The sequence below is a fragment of the Coffea arabica genome, chromosome 6e, assembly GCF_036785885.1.
Source record: "Coffea arabica cultivar ET-39 chromosome 6e, Coffea Arabica ET-39 HiFi, whole genome shotgun sequence".
Taxonomy (NCBI): domain Eukaryota; kingdom Viridiplantae; phylum Streptophyta; class Magnoliopsida; order Gentianales; family Rubiaceae; genus Coffea; species Coffea arabica.
This window is the reverse complement of record NC_092321.1, coordinates 25369129-25391796: the sequence shown is the minus strand read 5'-3', so window position 1 is coordinate 25391796 and position 22668 is coordinate 25369129. Positions and strand designations below refer to the sequence as shown.

The 22668-nt window shown below is 35.0% G+C and overlaps 1 protein-coding gene and 1 pseudogene across 1 annotated transcript; one reads left to right on the top strand and one right to left on the bottom strand.

Annotated features, from left to right (window-relative positions):
• The first annotated feature begins 2586 nt into the window (after positions 1 to 2586).
• Positions 2587 to 4917, top strand: LOC113695240 (probable phosphopantothenoylcysteine decarboxylase). The gene is made up of 3 exons (XM_027214259.2): positions 2587 to 2931; positions 3304 to 3648; positions 4392 to 4917. Exons 2-3 carry the CDS (start codon positions 3307 to 3309, stop codon positions 4683 to 4685), a joined length of 636 nt encoding a protein of 211 aa, XP_027070060.1. The 5' UTR covers positions 2587 to 2931; positions 3304 to 3306; the 3' UTR covers positions 4686 to 4917.
• A 2849-nt stretch (positions 4918 to 7766) lies between these two features.
• LOC113696637 (large ribosomal subunit protein uL10y-like) lies at positions 7767 to 22421 on the bottom strand (annotated as a pseudogene).
• Positions 22422 to 22668: the final 247 nt, after the last annotated feature.

Here is a 22668-nt window from a genome sequence, read left to right as displayed (position 1 = left end):
CTCCTAGACCTTGTATACTGGCATTGATACTTATTTTGTTGAGTATGGTTTTCTAAGATGTCCATATAAGCATACTTTGTACATCAAATTCAACCCTAGAGAAGATATTTTTGTTGTGTGCTTGTATGTGGATGACTTGATATTTATGAGCAACAATCTCAAACTAATTCTGTATTCAGGGAGGCCATAATTAGTCAATTTGAGATAATATATTTGGGTTTGATGTCTTATTTTCTTGGTATTGACGTTTGTCAGTTGGATGGTGGAATTTATTTCACAAAGGAAGTATGCAGGTAATATTTTAAAAAAGTTTAAGATGGATGTGGCTAAACCAATGATGACCACGGTTCAAGAGAAGTTGAAGTTGATTAAAGATGACACTCGTGATTTTGACGATGCTACTTATTTCAGGAGATTGGTGAGAAGTCTCAGGTACTTAACTTCTACAATGTCTGATATTACGTATGGAGTTGGTTTGATCAGTAGATTCATGGAATCTCCACGCCAATCCCACTTGCAAGCGGCTAAGAGGACTTTGAGATATGTTCAAGGTACGCAGTCTGACGGTATATTTTACTCATCTTTTTGAGGTAGCAGTCTTGTTGGATATACCGACAGTGATGGGGCTAGTGATACAATACAAAGGAGGAGTACTTCTGATTATGCTTGTTATTTGGGTTCTAATGTATTTTCTTGGTTTTCAAAGAAATAACAGGTGGTTACTTTGTCTATAGCACAAGTAGGGTACATAACAGTAGAAGTAGGGTACATGACGAAGAGTCAAGTTGAAGTTGCAGAGTAACCCTTGACCCTTCTAAATCACGATATTACGAACTAAAACGAATCTTAACCCACAATCTAATAATTTAGTGAACCAAAGTTTGAAGGTAGAAGACGCCACAATCAATTGTGGTTATTGGTTGATAAGTCAAGTTCAAAACTCGAGAATCCTCTCAAGTATTCAAGCAGGATCTCTTGGACAAGAGATTTGCCAAACACACACAAGTGTTTTGCAGGAAAATTTACTTTCATAACTCCATTGATAAAAAAAAATGTTGGACTTGAGGCTTTTTTATAGACTTTACAAGATTCAAAAATGCTAATCAGACTTGGAAACAACTAACTACTTTCCTAACCCAAATTCGACTATTGATCCTAACTCTAGTTCAGCTTAACTAATGGTCCACATGACCTAGCCGTATAGTCTACTAACTAATGACTCAATTAACCCTTACCTAACACGAGTTAACCAATTTAACAATTTGCTGGAAATAATTGAAACAAACGGCTAGAACTTTTCCAAACCAACGACAACACAAACTAAGAAAGCTAAGTAAAACTAAGGAAGGGGATCCGGACTTCAATGAGTTTCAATAAATCAACCCCTGGTATGATTTGATCTTGAATCACAAATCTTATGTTCGCATCAATGTTGGTCTAAGTTCCTGGAGTCCAAGTCCTAGTATGTTTGTGATTCATTAGTTGGTTCGGACTTCAAGTTCTTATATAATTTGGAAACTTAGTGGTCTCTATAAATATGTATTAATCTGCTTCGAATTGATATGGAGTGCCAAGCGCTGAGAATTGATAAGTAAAGAATTGTCTTTAGGTGTTGCCTCTTGAAGCTTTGTTGGCTTTTGTCTCCTTATCATTTCCTTTTTCTTTGGTTTTTTTTTTTTTATTGTTTCCGCGACAAAATTAATGTGCATGAGATTTGTTTGTTACTATCTTGTGGAATATTTTCCTACATATTATTCGATTTGGATCCATAATAAGTTTAACCAGCTCATTGTAGATAAAAATATGGATCAAGTTTGGATAATTAAAATGGGATAATATCATAAACTCTCCTTGAGGTTTCTCCTAATAGCACTTGGCACTTTTGAGATTTTAAAAATATCACTTACCTATCCTAATAATTGCAAAAAGACTATATTAACGCTCACATGATACATAATTCACATATCAAATAAATGGAGCTTAAAATTAAAAAAAAAAGAATCAAAAGTAACTTTCTTCTCTTTCCCTTTTCTCTAACATTCTCTCTTACTCATTTTTGAATGACTATGAGACTTTTTATTTGTAAATTATAATAAATTAATTTTTTTTTATTTTTTACTTTTTGTGATTGTGATAGAGTGGGGTATGATTTATTTGCTTACTTTGAATTCATTTTTACAATAATCAAAATAATTTAAATGTTTGGACACGATGAGATGAAGTTGAAAAAAAATATAAAATTCATAAGAAATTGATTTTCAGTATATAGAGTTAAATTGGTGCAAGTGTATTTCTTTGTAAATATCTTTTTTTTAAATTTTTCAAATTTATATTTTTATGAACTATAGCATTATGATGTCATAGTACTACTAGAAATTGTTTTTCACATGATGGTTATCTTGAAGTGAACAAAATGGTTTAGAAGTATTTTTATTTAGAAATAAAAGGGTGGTTTAGGGCTCTTCAAGATCTTGTTACACAAATAACAAAAGTAAATATAGTAAGTGATATTTTTAAAATTTTAGAAATGTTAGGTTATATTGCAAGAAATCTCAGGGAGGTTTTGATATCATCATGCCCTATCAAAATCTGAAGCAGAGAGGAAATTCCATATCCAAAAATGGGCCGGATCCGGGCCAAATTATAGCCTGGACCCAAACCATTGACGGTCCTCATACCTTTGCCATAGACTACGTCGATTACTCGTCTATCACCACTCTCCGGGGCAAAAAAAAAAAAGTTCGAAAACTTTCTCGTGAATAAGGGGGGGCCAAAAAAAAAAAAAAAAAAAAAAAGCGACGTTGTTTGCAATTTGAAATTTGAAGAAAAAAGTGGTGCATTTTACAGTCTGAATAGAGTATTCCGCTCCTCCCTCGCCGGATCACGACGTCGCTCCTTCCGCCGGAACTGAATCTGCTTCATCCTCTACCGGTATATATCTGCAAATATCAATCTAGCGGGAGATTTCGAAAGTCTATTACACTGATTCTTTGGATTCATTTTGTCTACCATGAAATATGCTTTAATCTATTTCACAAGTCTTCTTGATTTTTTCAATTAATTAATTCTTTGTTTCTTTGTTTTTGTCAAATGTGAATAGCTGGTAACTTTCGAAGCTGAATTAGGATTTTGGTTGAAGTTCAATTACCGTATGTTTGAACCAACTTTTGTTAATCAGTTGAATTAGGATTTTAGGCGAAATCAAGCACGAATACTCGGTCAAAACCCTGATTCAATTGAATGAATTTTTTTTAATCTTCTATATTTTGAAAATGGTTTTTTTTTTTTTTTTTGGTCTGGCAGGTTATGGAAAATGCGGAGTCATTAAAATTGGGTATGGAAATTGAGGGTAATAGTTCTTCGAGGAAACCTCGAGTCCTACTGGCTGCAAGTGGAAGTGTGGCTGCAATAAAGTTTGCAAACCTTTGTCATTGTTTTGTTGAATGGGCAGAAGTTAAAGCAGTTGCTACAAAGGCTTCTATGCATTTTATAGATAAAGTGGCACTTCCTAAGGATGTGACTCTGTACAGAGATGAGGATGAATGGTCGACATGGAATAAGATAGGAGATAGTGTGTTGCATATTGAACTCCGTAGTTGGGCTGATATTATGATCATTGCGCCTTTGTCGGCCAACACACTTGGAAAGGTAAATGTTCTGTTCATTGTGTTTCTTGGATTGCCATTGATTTGATTGCAGCATGTGTTTTTCGTTAAACGAACTATTAAACTATCTGTCTACTTGTGTGCTTATGCTGCTTACTTGCAAGATGTTGGCAATATTGTGCTTGTAAGAGGGGGGGGGGGGTATAGATCTTAGGAATTAAGCAGCAAGTGCAAGAGAGGAAGCTTGCTTATTAAAACCTTGAGGACCTGCTTGTAATATGATTTTGTTTGAAATTATGCAAAATTCAAAAAATCCTGTTATCCAGTAGAACTAAAAAAGAAGAGGAGTAATGATCAAAACTGAGGAAGCAATAGTAATTATACTTCATCTGCAAATCCATATTTTCAGCCATATTTTTCAAATCCATGGTGCATTATTTTGTGAACGATATATTAGGAAATCACTTTCCTTCGATTTTTTTTTGCTGTTTATGCTTTATGAATCTGTGCTCATAGTAGAGATTTGTTTTAAGAAATGTTTTTATGTGATAGTTCTTAGCCTTTGAACAGAACTAAGAGACTTTTACTGATCAGAGGCATGCTTGATTGGACCTATATATAGGGATCTTGATACAGCACCAATGAACTGTGTGAAGGTAGACTAAAGTACAGTTGTACTGAACTTAATGATATGTGGTTTCCTACCATGTTTCTTGTTCTGTGAAGTAGACTTGCACATTTCCATTAAGGTTAGACACACTCCTGATAATCCTAGCTCTTTTTTAGATTGCAGGAGGTTTGTGTGATAACTTGCTTACCTGCATTGTGCGAGCATGGGATTATAGTAAGCCACTTTTTGTAGCTCCTGCAATGAACACTTTTATGTGGAACAACACTTTTACAGAACGGCATCTTCTGTTAATTGATGACCTGGGGATCAATCTTATCCCACCTGTAACCAAGAGGCTAGCTTGTGGAGACTATGGGAATGGCGCAATGGCTGAACCTTCTCTCATCTTCTCAACTGTAAGGCTCTTCTTGGAATCCCGGGGTCAATCAAGCAATGGCAATGTCCAGTGATTACCAAATCACAATGTTGTTGCCGAAATAAAGTTTGATACTGAGTGGACACATGTTATTAACCCAACACGCTTTAGATGCGTGTGTGTGTGTGTGTTTTTTTTTTTTTTTAACTGATCACTAACCTTGTAATTCAGATTTTTTTGGTTAATCCTGCAGCATAGAAATGACCTACTTGAAATAGTGTTTTTATAACTATTCTCATATTTCAAAGCTTGAATTTCCTGATTCATTTTGTATGAGCTACTCTAATATCCTGTAAATTTCATTGAGATTTATTGATTAATCATGTGACTAGTGTTGATTACATACAGTGGCAGGTGAAAAAAGAAGTATTGGGAGGTACTGAAAAAGGTTTCAGTCAAATGAAAATTTAAATTTAACTAGCTAATGTGATGCATATACTGCTTCCTGAACTGTAGTATGTGAAAGGTGCTTGTGGCATGCCATTGAAATCCTCGTGCTTTTTGTTTGAACTTCAACTCTTGGTGTGTGGCTCCAGTAGTTTATTTAGCCTGTTCCACAGCGTGACTTGTTTTCACCAGAGAGGGAGTCTATTTAGTTTTCTTTATTAATCTGCTTTGGATGGATACACTGAAATTCATGCATTTGTGGTCCGTGCAAAATGAATTATGCACATCTTGTCTAATCAAATTATCTATGATGGTACTTTCTTTTTATTGTGGCTATCATGTGAGAATCTTATAATTTCAAAGAATATTAAACTTCTTTATGATTGCTAAATCTATGTTGAAAAGCACCTATTAAATGTTTTATGGTGACTTAGAAGGAGAGTTTAAATGATTAAACTAATTTCTTGGTAGCTACAAGAGCATATAGTTGAAATTTTTTGAATATCTGTTCATGGGTTTTATTTCTTGGTATTTTGATATTATTACAAGAAAAATCATAAAGATTAGTAGAGTTCTAGTGAAATCATGTCTTGCCAAAAATCGTAACTGAACTTTTCTCTTGTATTAGACTTTTCGTCAAATTTATGAACAATATTTGAGCCACATGGTTGTGAAATGGATTTAGTTTTTCATTTAGCTTGAGTAATGCATTTCTTAATTATTAAAGTTCACTTCCTTTTTCTGTGTATACTGTTGCTAATGCTTTAGGGTTGCTTCTGTTTTATAGATAAAATTTCTCGTCTGATTTGTGTTTGACTTATACCCTAAGGTGTATGATGTGTACAAACTATTTTTTGCTTGCATAAACTGTGATCCTGCAACTTCAGCATTGTTCTTCTATTTTCGCTGGGATCTGAATCCTGGATTGATTGATCATTGTTCTGTTTCCCTTCTGCTTATCCGTTGTTGAGTACCTTCTCTGTCAACTTAACAATATGAATCACCTGCATAATTAAGTCTAGCAGTTTGAAGCTAGCGTTTAAGGAATGAAATGTAAGAAAAGAATTTACAGGTGCAAAATTTTAAGCATTCGCTGTACATTTTCCTATGCATGTATTTTCCTGGATGGCTTTGTCAGTTTTTCCTGAGGGAGATGTGTAGGGCACATTTTTGCTTACATTAGACTTACCTTCTCTCTTAACACATCAGAATTTTGATTAAGCTTGAAGGTGTTTGAATATGTCTTGATAATGAACTGAATTAGATTTTGCAAAACAGTATTTTGAGTGAGAGCAGGGCAGATTGTTCATTTAAATCATTATGGCTCCTTTTCTCGCATTTGAATTTTGATTAAACGCATCTTTATTTTTGGAGCTCCCTGCTTTTGAAATAGATCCAATTTCCTACAATAGCTTTTGTCATCATGTTCTATTTTCATGATATTGCCAAGACAAAATGCACTTTATTCTGGTAATGTACTTATATCGCACTTGTTATTCAGTGTTTTTATCAAGCATGAAAAGTAAAATTGCTTGCTAGTGATCTTGTGACTTTGGTGTTGTGTTATTCTACAGAGAGATTCCTTGGTATGCATTTTTGTTTTGGATTAGCTGTTTTTGGGGGTGATTTTAAAAAATATTACTATAATTGTATATATGAAAAATTTTCCTGTAGATGTTTTTGAAAGTTTTTTTGAGTGTATTTTCAGGGGGTTTTTTTTAATGTGTTTGGGGTATTTTTAGAATTTATATATTTTTTAAAAAAGTTTACACCACCCATCGCTGCCACCCCCTCCCTCCTCCCTCCTCTCTTCATCTTTCTCCCTCTTTGTCTCTCTACTCCTCCTCCTCCTCTCTCCTTCTCCTTTATCCCTCCTCTGTCTCCTCCCCCGGCTCCTCCCCTCCCTTGCCACCCCTTCCCCTCTCGTCTCCCATGCCCAGACCCCTCTCCACCTCAGATCTGGTCGCGATAGCCTTGGTTGTGACCTTCTGGTCACCACCCTTCTGGTCACAACCAGCAGAGGTGAAGGGGGGGTCGAGGGGGAGGGGAGAGGGATGGTGGGGACGGGAAGGGGAGGAGGGAGAAAGGAGAAGCAGAAGGAAAGAGGAGGAGGAGAGAGGAGGGGGAAGGGTGGTGGCGGTGGAGGGTGATAGGTGGTGGTGGTGGTAGGTAGTTTGTGGAAGAAGAAAGATGAAAAAAAAAAAATTTTTTGTTGTTTTTAGGTATTACTTTCGGAGTTGTTTTTGAAGTTTATTACTGTAATTTTGAAGAGAAAAAACGGTTTTTCAAAAACTTGTTAGATCCAAACAGTTATATGTTAATATGAATCACCTGCTCCGTAGCAAACTTATCTACATGAATGGTGAAGATTGAGCAAAATTATTATTGTTATTTTTTTCACCTAGGTTAGAACAGTCATATTATACAGTAAAATGTTGTCATTTTTCCACAGAATCACGCTGTAATTTGTGATACTGTGAATTGTTTTGGTATTGAAGTTGACATTTTGTGCAAATTGTGACTTGAAGTCACTTGTGACCTGTTCATGAAGCAGAACCCGTTTTCCAGTTTAATTTTGTTTCATGCGGCTTTTGCAGCAGAGCAGTTTGCCAGTTTCATTAGTTATTAGAATCACGTTCTGCATAACTGATCCTTTTTTTTGCATCTAAGCTAGCTAAATAACCTAATTATCTAATCACAATTATGTCTAAATAATATAAAAATTAAATGCAAAACCTTGAAATTATAATAATTAAAAATTGAAAGATATCATATACTCAAGATACTATACAATATAAAAGCCATAAAAGAACTTCCAGACTCCAGAATCTCAAAATCATATGAATTTACGAGGCAATCTAAATAAAATTTATTCAAAAAGATTTAACATTAGATCTCTGTCTTCTTCCTCCTCTTCAACAGGTTCTTCTTTCTTCTCTCCCTTGGCAGCAGCAGCTACTGTGGCACGCAACTGCACTTGTTACAACAGCAAACTCGCTGGGATCCTGCAATTTATACCATTTCCCAAGACAAAATGAAACATTAGGTATATTGATGATCTTTGCATCTTACGCTTCTTATGCTTTTATATCAAGTCTTTCACATGCCTTCAGCAAGATTAGTTGACTTGCTTGAGAAATTAAGTTACATACCTTGAGGTACTCATTGACCTTATCAGCCTGTGAGAAGGAATACTCTGTCTCAACTGCAATGACCAGGTGCTCTTGTACCCATTAATCAAAATGTGAGGTGCAGCAGATAAGGATGGGTATGAAATCCCCAGTGCGAGAGAAGTTGCCATAGAAAGTCCCAGTGAGAACTTCTCAACGACATCATCTTCTGTCAGATTCAGCACATCAGGGCTAAAAACTGATCCATTGTCAAAAACGGACGGGACAACAAGACCATAAGAATCTTTATCACCGTTCTTAATGAGCTCTACAGCAGTAATGATTTCAACAGTTCCCTTGTTAATATTAGTTGGGATATTGAGAACCTGTAGACATTTATATAGTTAGGTAATCATTTATATATGCATATTTAACTTGAGTGACATCACCTTAGGTATATTCAAATTTTGATAATAGACTAGATTCACATGGACCCCATCTTAAAAACTATAAAAGAACTTACTTGTGGATCTCAGAATTTATGTGATATGATCCATGTAGCTCATAATTACATAAGGGAATTTTTTCCTTAAACATATTGATGTCATAAAAAGCAAATTGGGTAAGGGACTGGACAAGTGCAATTAGACTCTCTTGAGGAGTCTAGGGATGAGATTTAGAAATGAATCTCAATCTCATCTTTCTACTTGTCTTACAAGCCCACTTGAAATTCTTAAAAGCCCACAAGATAGCAAATGTAAACTCCAAAACGTTACAGCTATTAATACTAGCTATTGAGGCACATTTGATGCATGTGCAACTTGTCAAAAAAAAATTTTAATTGAAAGAATCACAAAAATAGTGCAAGTGAATATAACTATTTGATGTAATATGTAATAAAAAGTGTATTATATAGAAATATGTACAATTGGAAGTAAAAAATCATTGGTAATGGAGAATGTGAGAATTGGAGGGAGTTAGTTGTGGTTGAGTAGGATTTGTGTATCAATTGATAATATAGATAAGGGTTAATGGATAATAAAGATGAATAATAGATTTAAGAGTTAATGGATAATAAAGATAAAGGTAAATTTAGAAACAAATAAAGTTAACACCAAGTTAACTACATATACAGAATTTATTATTGTAAAGACTAGTGCACAGTGCACACCTAATGTATGTGCAATCAAAAAATACATAATATTTATGGTCAAATATTTTAAATAAAATTTTTATTACTGAACCAAACGTTAATCTTTTAAATATTTTCCATAAAATAATTTTGTATTGGTAGTTATAATATTTAGGATTAGTTATGTTGAAAATATATATTTTTATAGGATTAATCTTTCCTACACTGGCATGAATCCAACGGTGATAGTGTATACACTGTCAGTGTATATAAGATTTACTCTTAGTTAAATAGTTAAAAGTAAAAATAGATAGGTAGTTATAGGTAGTTAAAGTAAAAATAGTTTTTCTAAGGGTAAATTCACAAATTGACAATAAATGTTAACCCTGATGTTAACATCAAATCCCTTCCTCAGGCTTTATATATAGTACAAATGTGATCCTATAATCATTAAATATCACTTGAATTTCTACCAAAATTAGACGTTAGGAATGCCAATATAAATTATTAACTGTTATTTCTTGAAAAATAATTAAGTCATATAATTCTGATACTTGAAATTTCGCAAGTACCTGGAAGAAAGATGTCTGCGATGGATCAAGTCCAGTATTCCCCGGAGGAACGACAACATCAACTGCAGCAATCAAACCCACACGAGCAGGGGCGCCAACCTGATTCACATTTCACACACGATAATGAATGCACAAATATTAAAACAGTACCAAAAAAAAACCACGGAAATAACTTTGCGAGGACCCGAAATTTGCATATTGTGTTTTTTTTTTTTTTTTTTTCTTTGGATTACATGCTTTTATTTGGTGAATGATAAAGGATTATTATACTTCATTGCCTCTTTTAATTTATTGCATATTGTTTTTCATGGGGTGATATACAACTTAGTCCAACTAGTAGAGCGTGTGGCATAAATTGAGTGATAAAGAGGGATTTGTGTGCAAAAGGGATATTTTGTGACAATAAGAGATATTTTGTACTTAGAGATATTATGTGGCCAAAGATATTTTGAAAAATTAGATATATATCATTTATATTTGTGCCATTTGTCAAATGGATAACCAAAGCTTTGACCAAGACTCCAAATTAATTAGCCTTTCTTCTTCTTGGAAGATCAACTCAATTCCATTTTCCCTACTTCTTGTTCCAGCCGAGAGGGAAAGGAGAGAGTTGAGAGAGCCTTGTGTCCAAGTTGAGAGATTTCCAGCTATAAAACAAGTTTCTACTACTAGTTTCTTCTTCAATCCAACCTCAACCAAACATACATCAAAAGCCCTCTAAAGTATATGAAAAGAAATGAAGTTTCCAAGTCATGTTACCTTTAAAACAAATTAGAAGTTATGGTCAAACAAGTTGGAAATGGAAGCAAGACTCAAGCTTTCTCTTAACTTTCTCTCTCTAGTTCCTCTCAGCTGATGTGGAGGCAAGACGAGAAATTTCTTGGCTTTCTCTCCAATTTTCCCTCGGCTGGAGTGGAGGCAAGACAAGAGAAGACTTTGGTTAATTTCTTTCTCTCTCTCTCTCTCTCTCTCTCTCTCTCTCTCTCTCTCTCTCTCTCTCTCTCTCTCTCTCTCTCTCTCTCTCTCTCTCTCTCTCTCTCTCTCTCTCTCTCAGTTGAGCTAAAGGAAAAGATCAAGAAGTCTCTCTCAATTCTCTCCTCTCCCTCTCGGCTAGAACAAGAAGTAGGGAAAATGGAATTGACTCGATTTTCCAAGAAGAAGAAAGGCTAATTAATTTGGAGTCTTGGTCAAAACTTTGGTTGCCCATTTGACAAATGAAACAAATACAAATGATAATATCTAATTTCTCAAAATATCTTTGGCCACATCACATCTCTAAGCACAAAATATCCCTTTTGCATACAAATCCCTCTTTGTCACTCAATTTATGCCACACGCCCTACTAGTTGGACTAAGTAGTATATCACCCCATGAAAAACAATATGCAATAAATTAAAAGAGGCAATGAAGTACAACAATCCTTTATCATTCACCAAATAAAAGCATGTAATCCAAAGAAAAACAAAAAAAAAACACAATATGCAAATTTCGGGTCATCATACAATATGCAAATTTCAGGTCCTCACACAACTTGAATCTTCAAATCTAGAAATTTTTGCAGGAAGCTCTGTGCAATTTTGGAAAATTGGTTATAACTTCGTATAGGAAAGTCAGAATTGAGTTTCGTTTGTTGCGTTTGAAACTAGACTCATAGAGCTTCCAACGGTATAAAATCAAGGTTTGGTTCAATTTCTATAAATACCAACAAATTTGCGAAGTTCTTGAAAATCATAACTGTTTTGTTTCTGCACTTCTAATAGCAGTGATCTTTAAACTGAAATTTGACTAATCTATGAGCTAAATTTCATGAGAATGTCTTCTAAATCCTATTAGTGCTTTGAGTCTATTTTCTAACGGTGTAAGTTTGTGACAGCCCCACCTCCCCCTAACGCGAACCAGAGGGTTCGGCGGGCCGCCTGCCCAGCTCTCGCCGGGACTCAGTCGCTCACTACAGTTCTCAAACAAATATAAGATAAATCTCAATATAACTCAAATTAATTACAAGATAAATCTCAAATATTACATCAAATTCTCCAATAAATAATTACATATCAAAAGCGAAGCGTCCATGCTTCCACTGCGCCACTCTGATCCATGATCCAACTATTATACAAGAGGAAGTCCAAATTCAAAGTACACATGAGATAATTCATCCGATCACAGGAATAAGTACTACAAGCCTTCCTTCGCCTTGAGCCCTGTGGAGGGGAATAAAATATTTTTGAGGTGAGCTAGAAGCTCAGCGAGTAACCAGTAAAATCAGTAATCAAATCGGTTTAACAATAGTTCATTTCAATGATGTCATAAATCAATGATGTCATAATTCAAATGATAAGTCCAGAAACAATTACAACATTTACAAAACATTAAATATGGAGTATCAATAATTCAAGAAACATTTACAATGGAAAGCGATAGTAACATTCATGAAAAGGATACGGGCCCACATGGAGCCAAATATTCGCGCGCTCGCTCGTTCTCCTGTCATTTCCCCTTATTCCTCCAATTATTTGAAAATTTCATTTTGTGAATAAACCCTCGTTTGTTCGTTCATTTCATTCACCCTTTCCTGGACATTGTCTAGGCTCCACCAACCTCCACCAACCTAGAAAGGTAATACTCGAGTATACCAAAATGTTCACCCAGGTCACCATATCGCCCGACCAAGTCCGCTTCTGGCTTGAGTTGATCGGTAACAAGGGGCAGTGGCCAGTTCAGCCAAAAGGCTTACATTCATGCGCAACTAGCATTTAATCATTAATCATTGAAAATTTCACATTTATTTAGGTCGAGCGCGATAAAGTACACACTCGCCTAGAAAACTCGTTTTAACAATCATTGAAAGCACTTAACACATTATCAATCAATAATAACAAGCCAATAAGTCAAGGAAATATAACAAACCAGGAACACTCACATGCAAGCACGCATGATATGCAAGAAAACAGTTCAAAAGTAAATAATGCAGGAAAACAGTTCAAAAGTAACTTTGGAAACAGTTCAAAAGTAAATAATGCAGGAAACGGTTCATAAATAACTTTAGAAATAGTTTGAGGTCACTCACCTCCATGGCTCAGAAATCATCCATCATATAACATTGCCTTGCTCAAATCCAAGTCTTAGATCACAAACTCAATGCAAACAAATCCCTTCAAAGTTCGGACAGCACTTCCCCTGAATTTGCTAACTTTTCCAGCCATCATGGCTTCATTATTTCCTCAGCCAGTCCCAAAGTCACACGAAATATAAATTCTTCACAACGGCCGTTCAATAGGCTCCCAATAGTACAAGTACAATTCAAGCTCTAAAATATTCCAATAAGCACAATAAGACTCGATTACAAGTCATAAACCAATTCCAAATACCACCAAAATAGGGCTCCATAAGAATGTATAAGCACTAGAGTAAACCAGGAAAAATCCGGAAATGATTTAGCTTTAACCCTGAAAAAAACAGTTTTTGACGTCATTTTGCGGTAATGGCACCAAAGGCGCTACGATTGTCGGATGAAGGTACAAGATACACCGTTTCGAAGCTAAGAGATAGGGATACAATATTACAGAAGGTCACTCAACCCAGTTTCGAGTGTAACCAGGTCAAAAATGTAAGATACTACACCAGAACCGCAAAAATAGATTCACAGAACGCATTCTAGCGGAAACATCATAAATCAGGCTACCTAAGTCCAAATCCAGAAATTCCAAAACCAGCTGAAAGCTAAGAAACAGGGGTAAATTTCATCAGAAGACCTCAACAACCAATTCGGAAGCAATTCCAGCCAAAACAACCAATTACAGGCGCAATTCTTACATTCGGGTAAAACCAGGACAGCAGGACAGCAAGGATAATTTCGACTTTTCTCATTCTACGCTACTCCGATTGACCTGAATTTTGTAGGCACCTCTAAAATGTCATTCCCTACAACTTTCATGTTTTAAGCCAAGGCCAATTCGGCCTCTAACTAGGAGCTATAAATTCGGGCAGAATGTATTCATCATAACCCTAACTTTCCAAAATTTCTTCCAAAACAGAAATTGGTTGCAATTAACCACTTTTCCCACCTCCTAGAGTCATTATATACCATTTCCAATCATCATAGATAGCCACACGATCATGTTCATATTAAAACAGAAAAATCCCCAAAAATTATAAAACTTCATCACTTCAACCACAAATCAAGAAATAATCCATAAACTTGCATCTCATACTACCACTAATCATGATTTAAGCATCAATTAAGGGAGGAGGGTGGTTCTTCACAACTCACCTTAGAAACAAGAGAGAGGGGACAATAGGTTCTCTTAGCTTTCCAAATAACTCCACAAATCAACTCACAAACACTAAGTGAAGAGGTTTTATGGAGAGATTGCAAGATTAAAAGGTTAGATTGTTGAACTTGAGCAAGATTGAAGCCAAAAATTGAAGAGTTTTCTTTCTTTTCTTGCCTTGAAGAAGTCGGCCAAGAGGAAGACAAAAATGAGGAATTTTGGTGAATTTTTAGTTATTTAAGTCAATTGGTAAGACATGGAATAGTAGTCAAATGGTCCACCCAATAGCCAAGTGACACTTGTCACTTAATTTAATGCTTGCCTAACTTTTATCTCTCTCATACCAATCCACTTAGCATCCTCTACTTATCTCTTAACACCCGATAAATTAATTCCAGTATCCAAAACTTAACCTAGTTGGCCGAATTTTTCCAAACTTTTCGCACTAGTGGGTCCCACGTCCGGTATATGCTCTTAATTTCTCAAAAACTATCCGATACTAGAAAAATCATCCAAAAACTATATTTACTCATAAAAATTATTTTCCCAATTTCTCACATCAATAAAATATGGAAAAACGTGCAATTATAAAAAAAAATAAAATCGAGTACTTTAAAACAAAATTACAGGCTCTCACACTTATACTTTTCGGGGCGTCACAAAGTTTTGTGATTTTTCGACCTACGGAACTCAAGTTATATCTTTTCAAAAAAATATCACCAAAGCTAGGAATTTTATCAAATGGATTGAGTGGGATTTGGAAAACTTTGGAATACTTTTCTGGGTTTTAAACCTAATTTTCTTTGATTAAATCTTGCTTATTTTGATTTGAAATATTTAGTGGCATTTTGACCTTAGCATGCATGAAATATTTCACTTGATTGGAGTAAGAAAACTTGGTGATTTTGAAAAGGAAAAAGTTCATCTTCCTTGGCTGTTTTCTAAGTTTCTTTGAGCTTGTGAAGGATGACTTGATACTTGAGTTGTTGTTGCTTTTCTTAGCATATGAAGCACGTTATATGTCTTGTTCATTGTTAGATATGTTAGCTATGGTGTATTTACGCACATACCACTAAAAAAAACATTGAACTAGCATGTACGTGACTTTTCCGTTGTTATAAACAAGAAAACCTTATATCCGTGAACTTTGGGGCTGATTTTTATGATTTAAACCTTGAATTTAGATGAACTATTAAGGCCCTATTGCTTTTCAAAAATTTTTCTATACATGTGATGGACTACATGTTGAGCTCTTGATTTGAAAGAGTGAAACATAAGCAGAACTTTTGAGAAAAGTGGACGAATTTAACTTTCTTGTGATATATTTGATGGTTGGAATCGACGTACATGTATGTAATTATATTTGGTCTCAGGACTCCAAAATAGGCAAGAAGATGAGCCTAGGCGGAAGTGTAAAGTTCATGTTTGATTGGTGAGTGTTCCAAGTGCTTGTGAATGCTTGAGTGGCATGCTTGCTTGCTTGAATGACATGTTCGCTTGATTGGCATGCTAGTACTTGAATTAATGTTGATTGGGTAAGTGTGTAATTTATCACACTTATCATATCTTAACTGAAACTGTTATTTTGTCTCAAGTAAAATGATCTACCTGTGAAATGATTTACTTGTACTTGACCTGAATGTCAATTGGGTTGCTATCCCATTGACTCCATTGCGTGCTCGGGGCCCCAAAACTCTATTGGCTAGTTGGTCGAGTCGAGCCAGTAAGGCTTGGTCGATGAGATCAATGAACCATGGGTCTTGTATCTTGAACTTGAACCGATATACTCGAGTATTACCTCTACTGTTTATCGTGTTTGGCGTGCGGGCCCAGTAGGGGGATGAACGGTGGAAGGAAACTAGAGTGAAGTGGAGTTCTACTGGATATTGTTACTATATGTTATGGTTGACGGAGAGTCAACGGATCTCAGACAAACTACTGTGGAACCTGCTCCCGAGAGCAGACTGTATCCTTATGCATGAAAGTGTTAACCGCTTATCCGACTTGTTTACTTGAAATGTGAATGACTTATCTTGTGACCATCTAGTTGCTTGGATTTGAGCTTGTTTTGAGCTTGTGATGTATGTAACTGCCAACTTGCTATTTTGTTTGTATGGTTTCTTGGAACCTCGCTGGGTTTTTAACTCATTCCTTTAGTTGTTTTCCTTAACAGGCATTGACAACGTGGAATCAAGGAAATAGATAGCTCGAGAGTTGACATCCTGCTTTAAGTAACTTGCTATTTTAGTTATACTTACTGATTTGATAAATGACTGGGACTTGTATTTTTATCCGTTTGGTTGTATATATAAGTATAGATATGGAATGTTGGTTGGTTTGTAATGTTTAACCATGGAATTTGATGTTTACCTTGGAGTTAATGCTATTGGAGTTTGGAAATTGTAATTATTTTTTTGAGATTCGTGAGTGAATCCTATTGAGAATTGGGCAGGCGATCCGCCAAACCCTGGGGTACGCCCTAGGGGGAGGTCATCACAAACCTAACATGGAATAAATCAAAAGATTTCTCTTATGTGCAAGTAATTTATCCGTTGATCAAAGTTTGCAACAAAAAAAAAGAGGAAAGAAAAAAACCTGTTTTGTTGCAAGCGAACAGAAAGAAGCCCCCTTAATTGCGTTAGACTTTGGCAGAATTGTGTTTTATGGACTTGCATATGTCGTCGTTTTCATTCAGCAATTTGATTTGGCAGGAACAAAATTTAATGAAGTTATATAAGTGTACACCAAATCCTGTAATAAACGCAACAACGGTACTACTATGTCAAAATCCAACCGCAGCTAGCTGAGTCTGTGTTTGGGTATTAAGACTAGAGATATCCCATGAATCCCTTCAACGTACTTATTGAAAGCCAAAAAGAAAAAAAACAAGAAAAAACAAATAAAGTGGAAAATATAACAACACATACCTGCAAATCATAAGCATAATCATAAGACTGTAAATGTGATCATCTTAATTTTTGCTGAACTAAAGAAGCTTTATATTGATAGTCTGCAGATTCTTTCTTTATCAAGATGCTTAATTTATAACGATACAAATAAACAATAAAGTCGTCCATCTAACATTCAAACAGCATTCCAAGTATAGACTTCATGCACTTGCACATGCACTTGAACATCAACAATAATTAAAACGATCAACCGGAAATACAAGAAAAAGGTCCTTTATCACAAATCAAGAACATATAAACAAAGATTTAATGTTTTTTGTCCACAAATTTTAAAATCCACAATTACCTTGTACTTTGAAACCTCTTCACTTATTTCCTTCAAATCACCCTTAGTGAAGATCAATCCCACGTTTCCCTTAAAATAAAAACACACATATTTCAGTTCCGATCAGACTAACATAAATAAATATCTAAAACTCAATTCACTTGACTCGCCTTAGGTTTAAGAAATTACACTTACCTCTCTTGACATAGTAAAGTACCTATAATGTGAGAATCCGAAAATTTTCATGTTTTATTTAAAATTAGTGCATGTTACACTTTATTTTCTTTTGTTAATGATTGATTTGTATGTCCAAATTTTCCCTTTTAATAAACGAGTGAATCGATAAACACCTTAGGAGAATTGTATCATTTATACCATAAAACATTAGTATTAGTTGAGATTTGATGTGGTGGAAAACAAAAGGGAGGAAACACACGAAGTCTCCTTGTATAACAAGTGTTAGTACACTTGTCTTTGCTTGCAAAGTTGCTGTATGTTTAAAAGAGAGTCACCAAGCTTCAAGTATTAATCACAAGACGCATCAGCTCCTACCTACTTCCATAAGATGACCAAGAGGAATGTAAACTACTAGTACACTTGTCTTCCTCCATAGCTGTTGCAAATTTAAGGAGAAGAGTCATCAAACTTCAACGTCCGCTACATGAAACATTAACTTCTATTACCTTCCATTCGAAACCGAGAGTATGTTAGAACCAAGAGATGGAGGAGCATTTGCCTTTTGTCTGCCGTTAACAACCGAGAGATAGAGTAGAATGAAATGAAAATTCCTTCTCTTCCTTTGCCTGTCCAAAACCGAGAGAGACAACAAGAAAAACTAGGAACTCTTTTCTTTCTTCTACCGTGAACACCAGCCAAGAAAACAAGGAAACTCTAGCTTATTTAGCTAAGGAATCGAGAGAGAGGGAAAGCTGAAATTTTACAGTCCACAACGTGAAGAAACAAGAGGTAGTTAACTAAGCTTTCTTCAATTTCCTTCCACTTTCAATTAGTAATGTTTTAAATTAAGTCAGAACCAAGAAAAGAAGAAAGTTTACTGAGGAGAGGTTCATCAAAGCTGGAAAATTTGTTTAAAGTTTCTACATATTACCCGAAGTTGTTAAACCGCAAACTTCTGGTTGTTTGCCTTCCAAAACCTGTTAGATTTTGACTTCATGCATTATATATGCTCCCAAGTTTACATATTTGGCATGTATGCAGTATTGTAAGAAAATGCGGAAAAAACCGTGCTGATGACCCTGAGTTCATTCTGCTTGAAACCGACAGAGTAAAGTGTAGAATTTCAGCTTTGTCGCTTGAAAATTTCGTTAGTTTGGGTAGAAACTTTTTTTCATATACCAGTTTCATCCTAATATAGTCATGCATGTGATATTTGAGAGGTTAAATGTAAGAAAAGATAGACTTGTGAGCAATATCAAGGCTGGAAATTTTCGGCACAGCAGAACGAGAGGAAAAAGCTGCAGTTTTGGTTCTTTACTCCAAAAATTTTGTTTAGATTATAACTGGAATTCATGCTTTATGCCCTGTATAATGTTTCTAGGGTATTGCATATGAGTTTCTATGGTGAAAATTAGATTTTATAGCTGGTTTCTTGCTGGAAATTCCAGTTTTGTCCTAGAGGAAAGAAAGCTTGATTTTTCAACCCTTCCTACGAAATTTCTAAGAGTTTAAGTTAGGAAACTCCTGTTATATGTTTAATACCATCTTCATTTAGTGTTGCATGCTAGTTTTCCTATGTGGAAATTCATTTAATGGGACTGGAGTGGCTATATAAGAATTGTATGGCTGTGAGACTATTGTTAGTTGCCCGATTGGGAGTCTCGCTGCAATTCTTGTTATAAAATAGAGGTTTTTGGAAAGTTTTGCTAGATTTTCGAAGTTGCATGTTTTCATTTCAGTGTTTAGATGATTGCATGTTGGATTTGGTTAATAACTTGGTAGACTAAATGAAAATCTTGGAAGATACATGGCTGGAATTTCAGTTTTGAAACCCGAGTGACTGGTTGTGTTCTTCTCAAGCTTAACTTCCATCTTGTGAACTGAAGTGTATGTAAATATTGGTTAAAATTACCCTATGGTACACGGTTTTGCTCGGTATATTACGTCTACCTTAATTTGAGAAGAAATGTCCAGTATTGGGGAAGAAACTTTGGGCTAGTTGAGCTTACGAGACTGTTTTGGACAGTTTGGGATAGTTGAGGAGTCCAAGCTGGTTTCTGGAAATCTTAGGAGATTTTAAGCAAACTTTGAACTAAGAACAACTTATTAGGTATAAAGTTGAAGTGCAGGTTGGATGTTAGGAGGTTTGAACAAAGGAAATAATGAACCTTAAACCAAAAACATGAAGCATGTCCTGCTAAAATCTGTTTTGAACAATCCTAACTTAATACTTAGGTTCTAGCTTCTAACTTTGAATTTTAAAGGTAGAAACAAACCAAAACAGACCAAAACTCCTCTAAGTTACCTTATAAAAGTTTTACCTATAAAACTCATCCAAAAATCTAGAATAAAATCAAGGAATTTCATAAAATCACTAAACTACCAAATCCTAGAAAACTTACTTTTCACTTCGATTCTAAATGATCCTTAGAACCTAAATCCCAACTTTTATTGTCATATAATCCCCTTAAAACTCCCTCTAAATATATATATATATACACATTTAAACATCTTGGATTATACGCACACACATACATATACTTTAGTCAAATAATCATGTGAGCCTTAACTTCACCATTTGGGGAAATTAATAAGTTTATAAATATCTTAGGAGCCGAGGGAGAATTGGCGGAGGGTCCAAGTACCGAGATGTGAACTCAAAATATTTTAGGTGAGTGTTTCCACATTCGTGTGTTTAAATTGCCTATGTGTTACTTAAGTGATGTTTATATGATTTTGCTAGTGCTTTTATTGCGAAGTATTTTCAATTGTCCCTCGCCTTCTAAGTTGGGGGTGCACTTTATCACATCCGGTTTAGTTTAAACTTGAAGGTTGATAATTGACCAAGTGTTACTGTACTTTATCACACCGGTTGAACTAGACTCCAAAATCCTCTGTTCAAAGGACTATTTGAGCCAGCAAAAGGCTTGGTCAGGTGGGACAGTAACTTTGGGTAAGTGTTTCGGTATGTTCAAGTATTACCACGAAATAGCAAATTACTGATATGGCCATCTAAGTGAGGGAAGTGTTTACTATTTTGGAAGATATATGGAGGAGTTTGGCGGAATGTGTGGTGCATCGAAGTGGCTCTAATGCGAGCACCGCATCCTTTTGAAAGTGATTGTTCAAGGAAATGTTCCTTACTTTATTCAATGAAATGTTCTTTTCTTACTTAGTCTTGATTACATGTTAAGTGTTTATTGATGATCGCTTATTTGGGAAACCTCACTGAGTTTTGCTCAACCCACTTAGTTTGTTTTCCTTATAGGAGGGGAAGACGGGAATGAGGAGTAGCCATGAGTTAAGCTGAGACCCAAAATTGTACTTGGAAGATTCCTTTGGTACTTAAATGGTATAATTATTTTGACTTTCATCTTCAAGGGATATATATATATATATATTAAATGGCTTAGTTTAAGACAATTCTTATTTTTGCTAGGATATGTACTTAAGTATGAACAGACTTTTAATGGTTTTAGTCTGAGTTTTATCTCTCAAGTTAATGTAAGTGAGTTCTAGCAAGAGAGTCAGGCAGACGGTCCTCTAAACCTTAGGGTACACCCTAGGGGAAGGTGGGATCATCACATATAATGCCCTCCACTTGGTAGACAATTACAAATTTAAGGCAACAGAGATTTACAAAACCCAAAAAAAGTCCATTTTTCTGTCTCTCATCTATTTTTGTTCCTCTCTTTTTTAATTAATATACTATTATACCCTCTTTTTATTATTTTTGGTTTCATGGATATTAGCAAGTTGAAATTACAAAATCAACAGAGGGAGCAGCTTGTGTCTCAAACTAAAAGAAAATGAAGAGGCTCATAGTGATAGAGAGATAAATAATGAAATTGAGGATTGAAATAGGAATAAGAACTAAAGATGTGAAATATGTCATATTTTGTTTATTCTCAAGAAAAAATTTTACAAAATGTCAATAATTATGTAAGGATTTTTGTCATTGGATTATAAAGCTTTTGTTATGATTTTATTGTGGAGGTAGAATTTATTATCTACTTTTGAGATAATAATATTTTTAAGATCATAGGAGGGTTGTAATGGAAGTTCTAGGGTAGATTACCTTGTATTGAAAAGGTATTTAAGTATTGAGATTTAATTTTGGGGTACAAAATTGGTTGTCAATGAGGCGTCGTATGTGTGTATGTGTTTTTTTTTTTTTCATGGCAGCTATTGATGCTGTATTTGTAATTTGAAATCTTTTGGATCACTACTTGAATTTAAAACCTATGCTTGGAAGGTTGTTAGGAATTAGGTTTGTTAATTTGTGTAAAGTGTGAAAGAAAATAATTGAGTATACTATGTTTTTCTTTCTTAGTTTTGTACAAAAGGGCAATTTAGGATTTTTGATAGAAAATCTAGTGACCTACATTGTTACATAAATAATGAAAGTAGGGGAGATATGTGTAATTTATAAAACTTGAGGGGAGTTCTCTGTAATTGTTAAAACCTTAGGGAGGTTTGTGAAATTATCCCATAAACAAAACTTACTAATCTTTGAAAATTATGGCCAAAATAAATCTCTCTTGAATACATGAGTTTATTAAAATGAACGCCTTTAAAAACTTCCTAGAAATAAACTGTGACCATGACCAGTCCCTAATGATATAAATTTTTAAACAAAAGATTGTACTCACAACAAGAAGAGGTATGAGATTAAGGAAAGCGCCATTTCCGGTCTTTTCTGCATGAACCCTTATAGACCTCTTCATCATGGTATTCTTCCCCATTAGAATAATCGATTTTCTGAGTTAAGCCAACATTGTCGGCTCTGACAACCAGAATCTGCGTGTATTCATCCAACAACTAGCATAGTTTTTCGTCATAAGTGATATCTTTCTCGGCCTTGTTTGTTTTGTTTGTCTTCACCCCCATTATTTCTTGTAAACTGTGTTTACAACTAGGTAGAGAAAGATCACAAGTACGACACCAAAGAAAACAAGAAGAACAAGCAGTAAATCTAGAGAGGTTGAGAAAAACCCTAGATGTTTATAACCGAAAGCCTAGAGCTGTTTAGTTCATCAGTTGGGATTTGTATATACTCTAAAGTTTCTACAACTGAGTTGGAATGAAAACCGACTTGGACATGTGAATCCAAGGCCCGCTATGTTTTGTTTCTTTT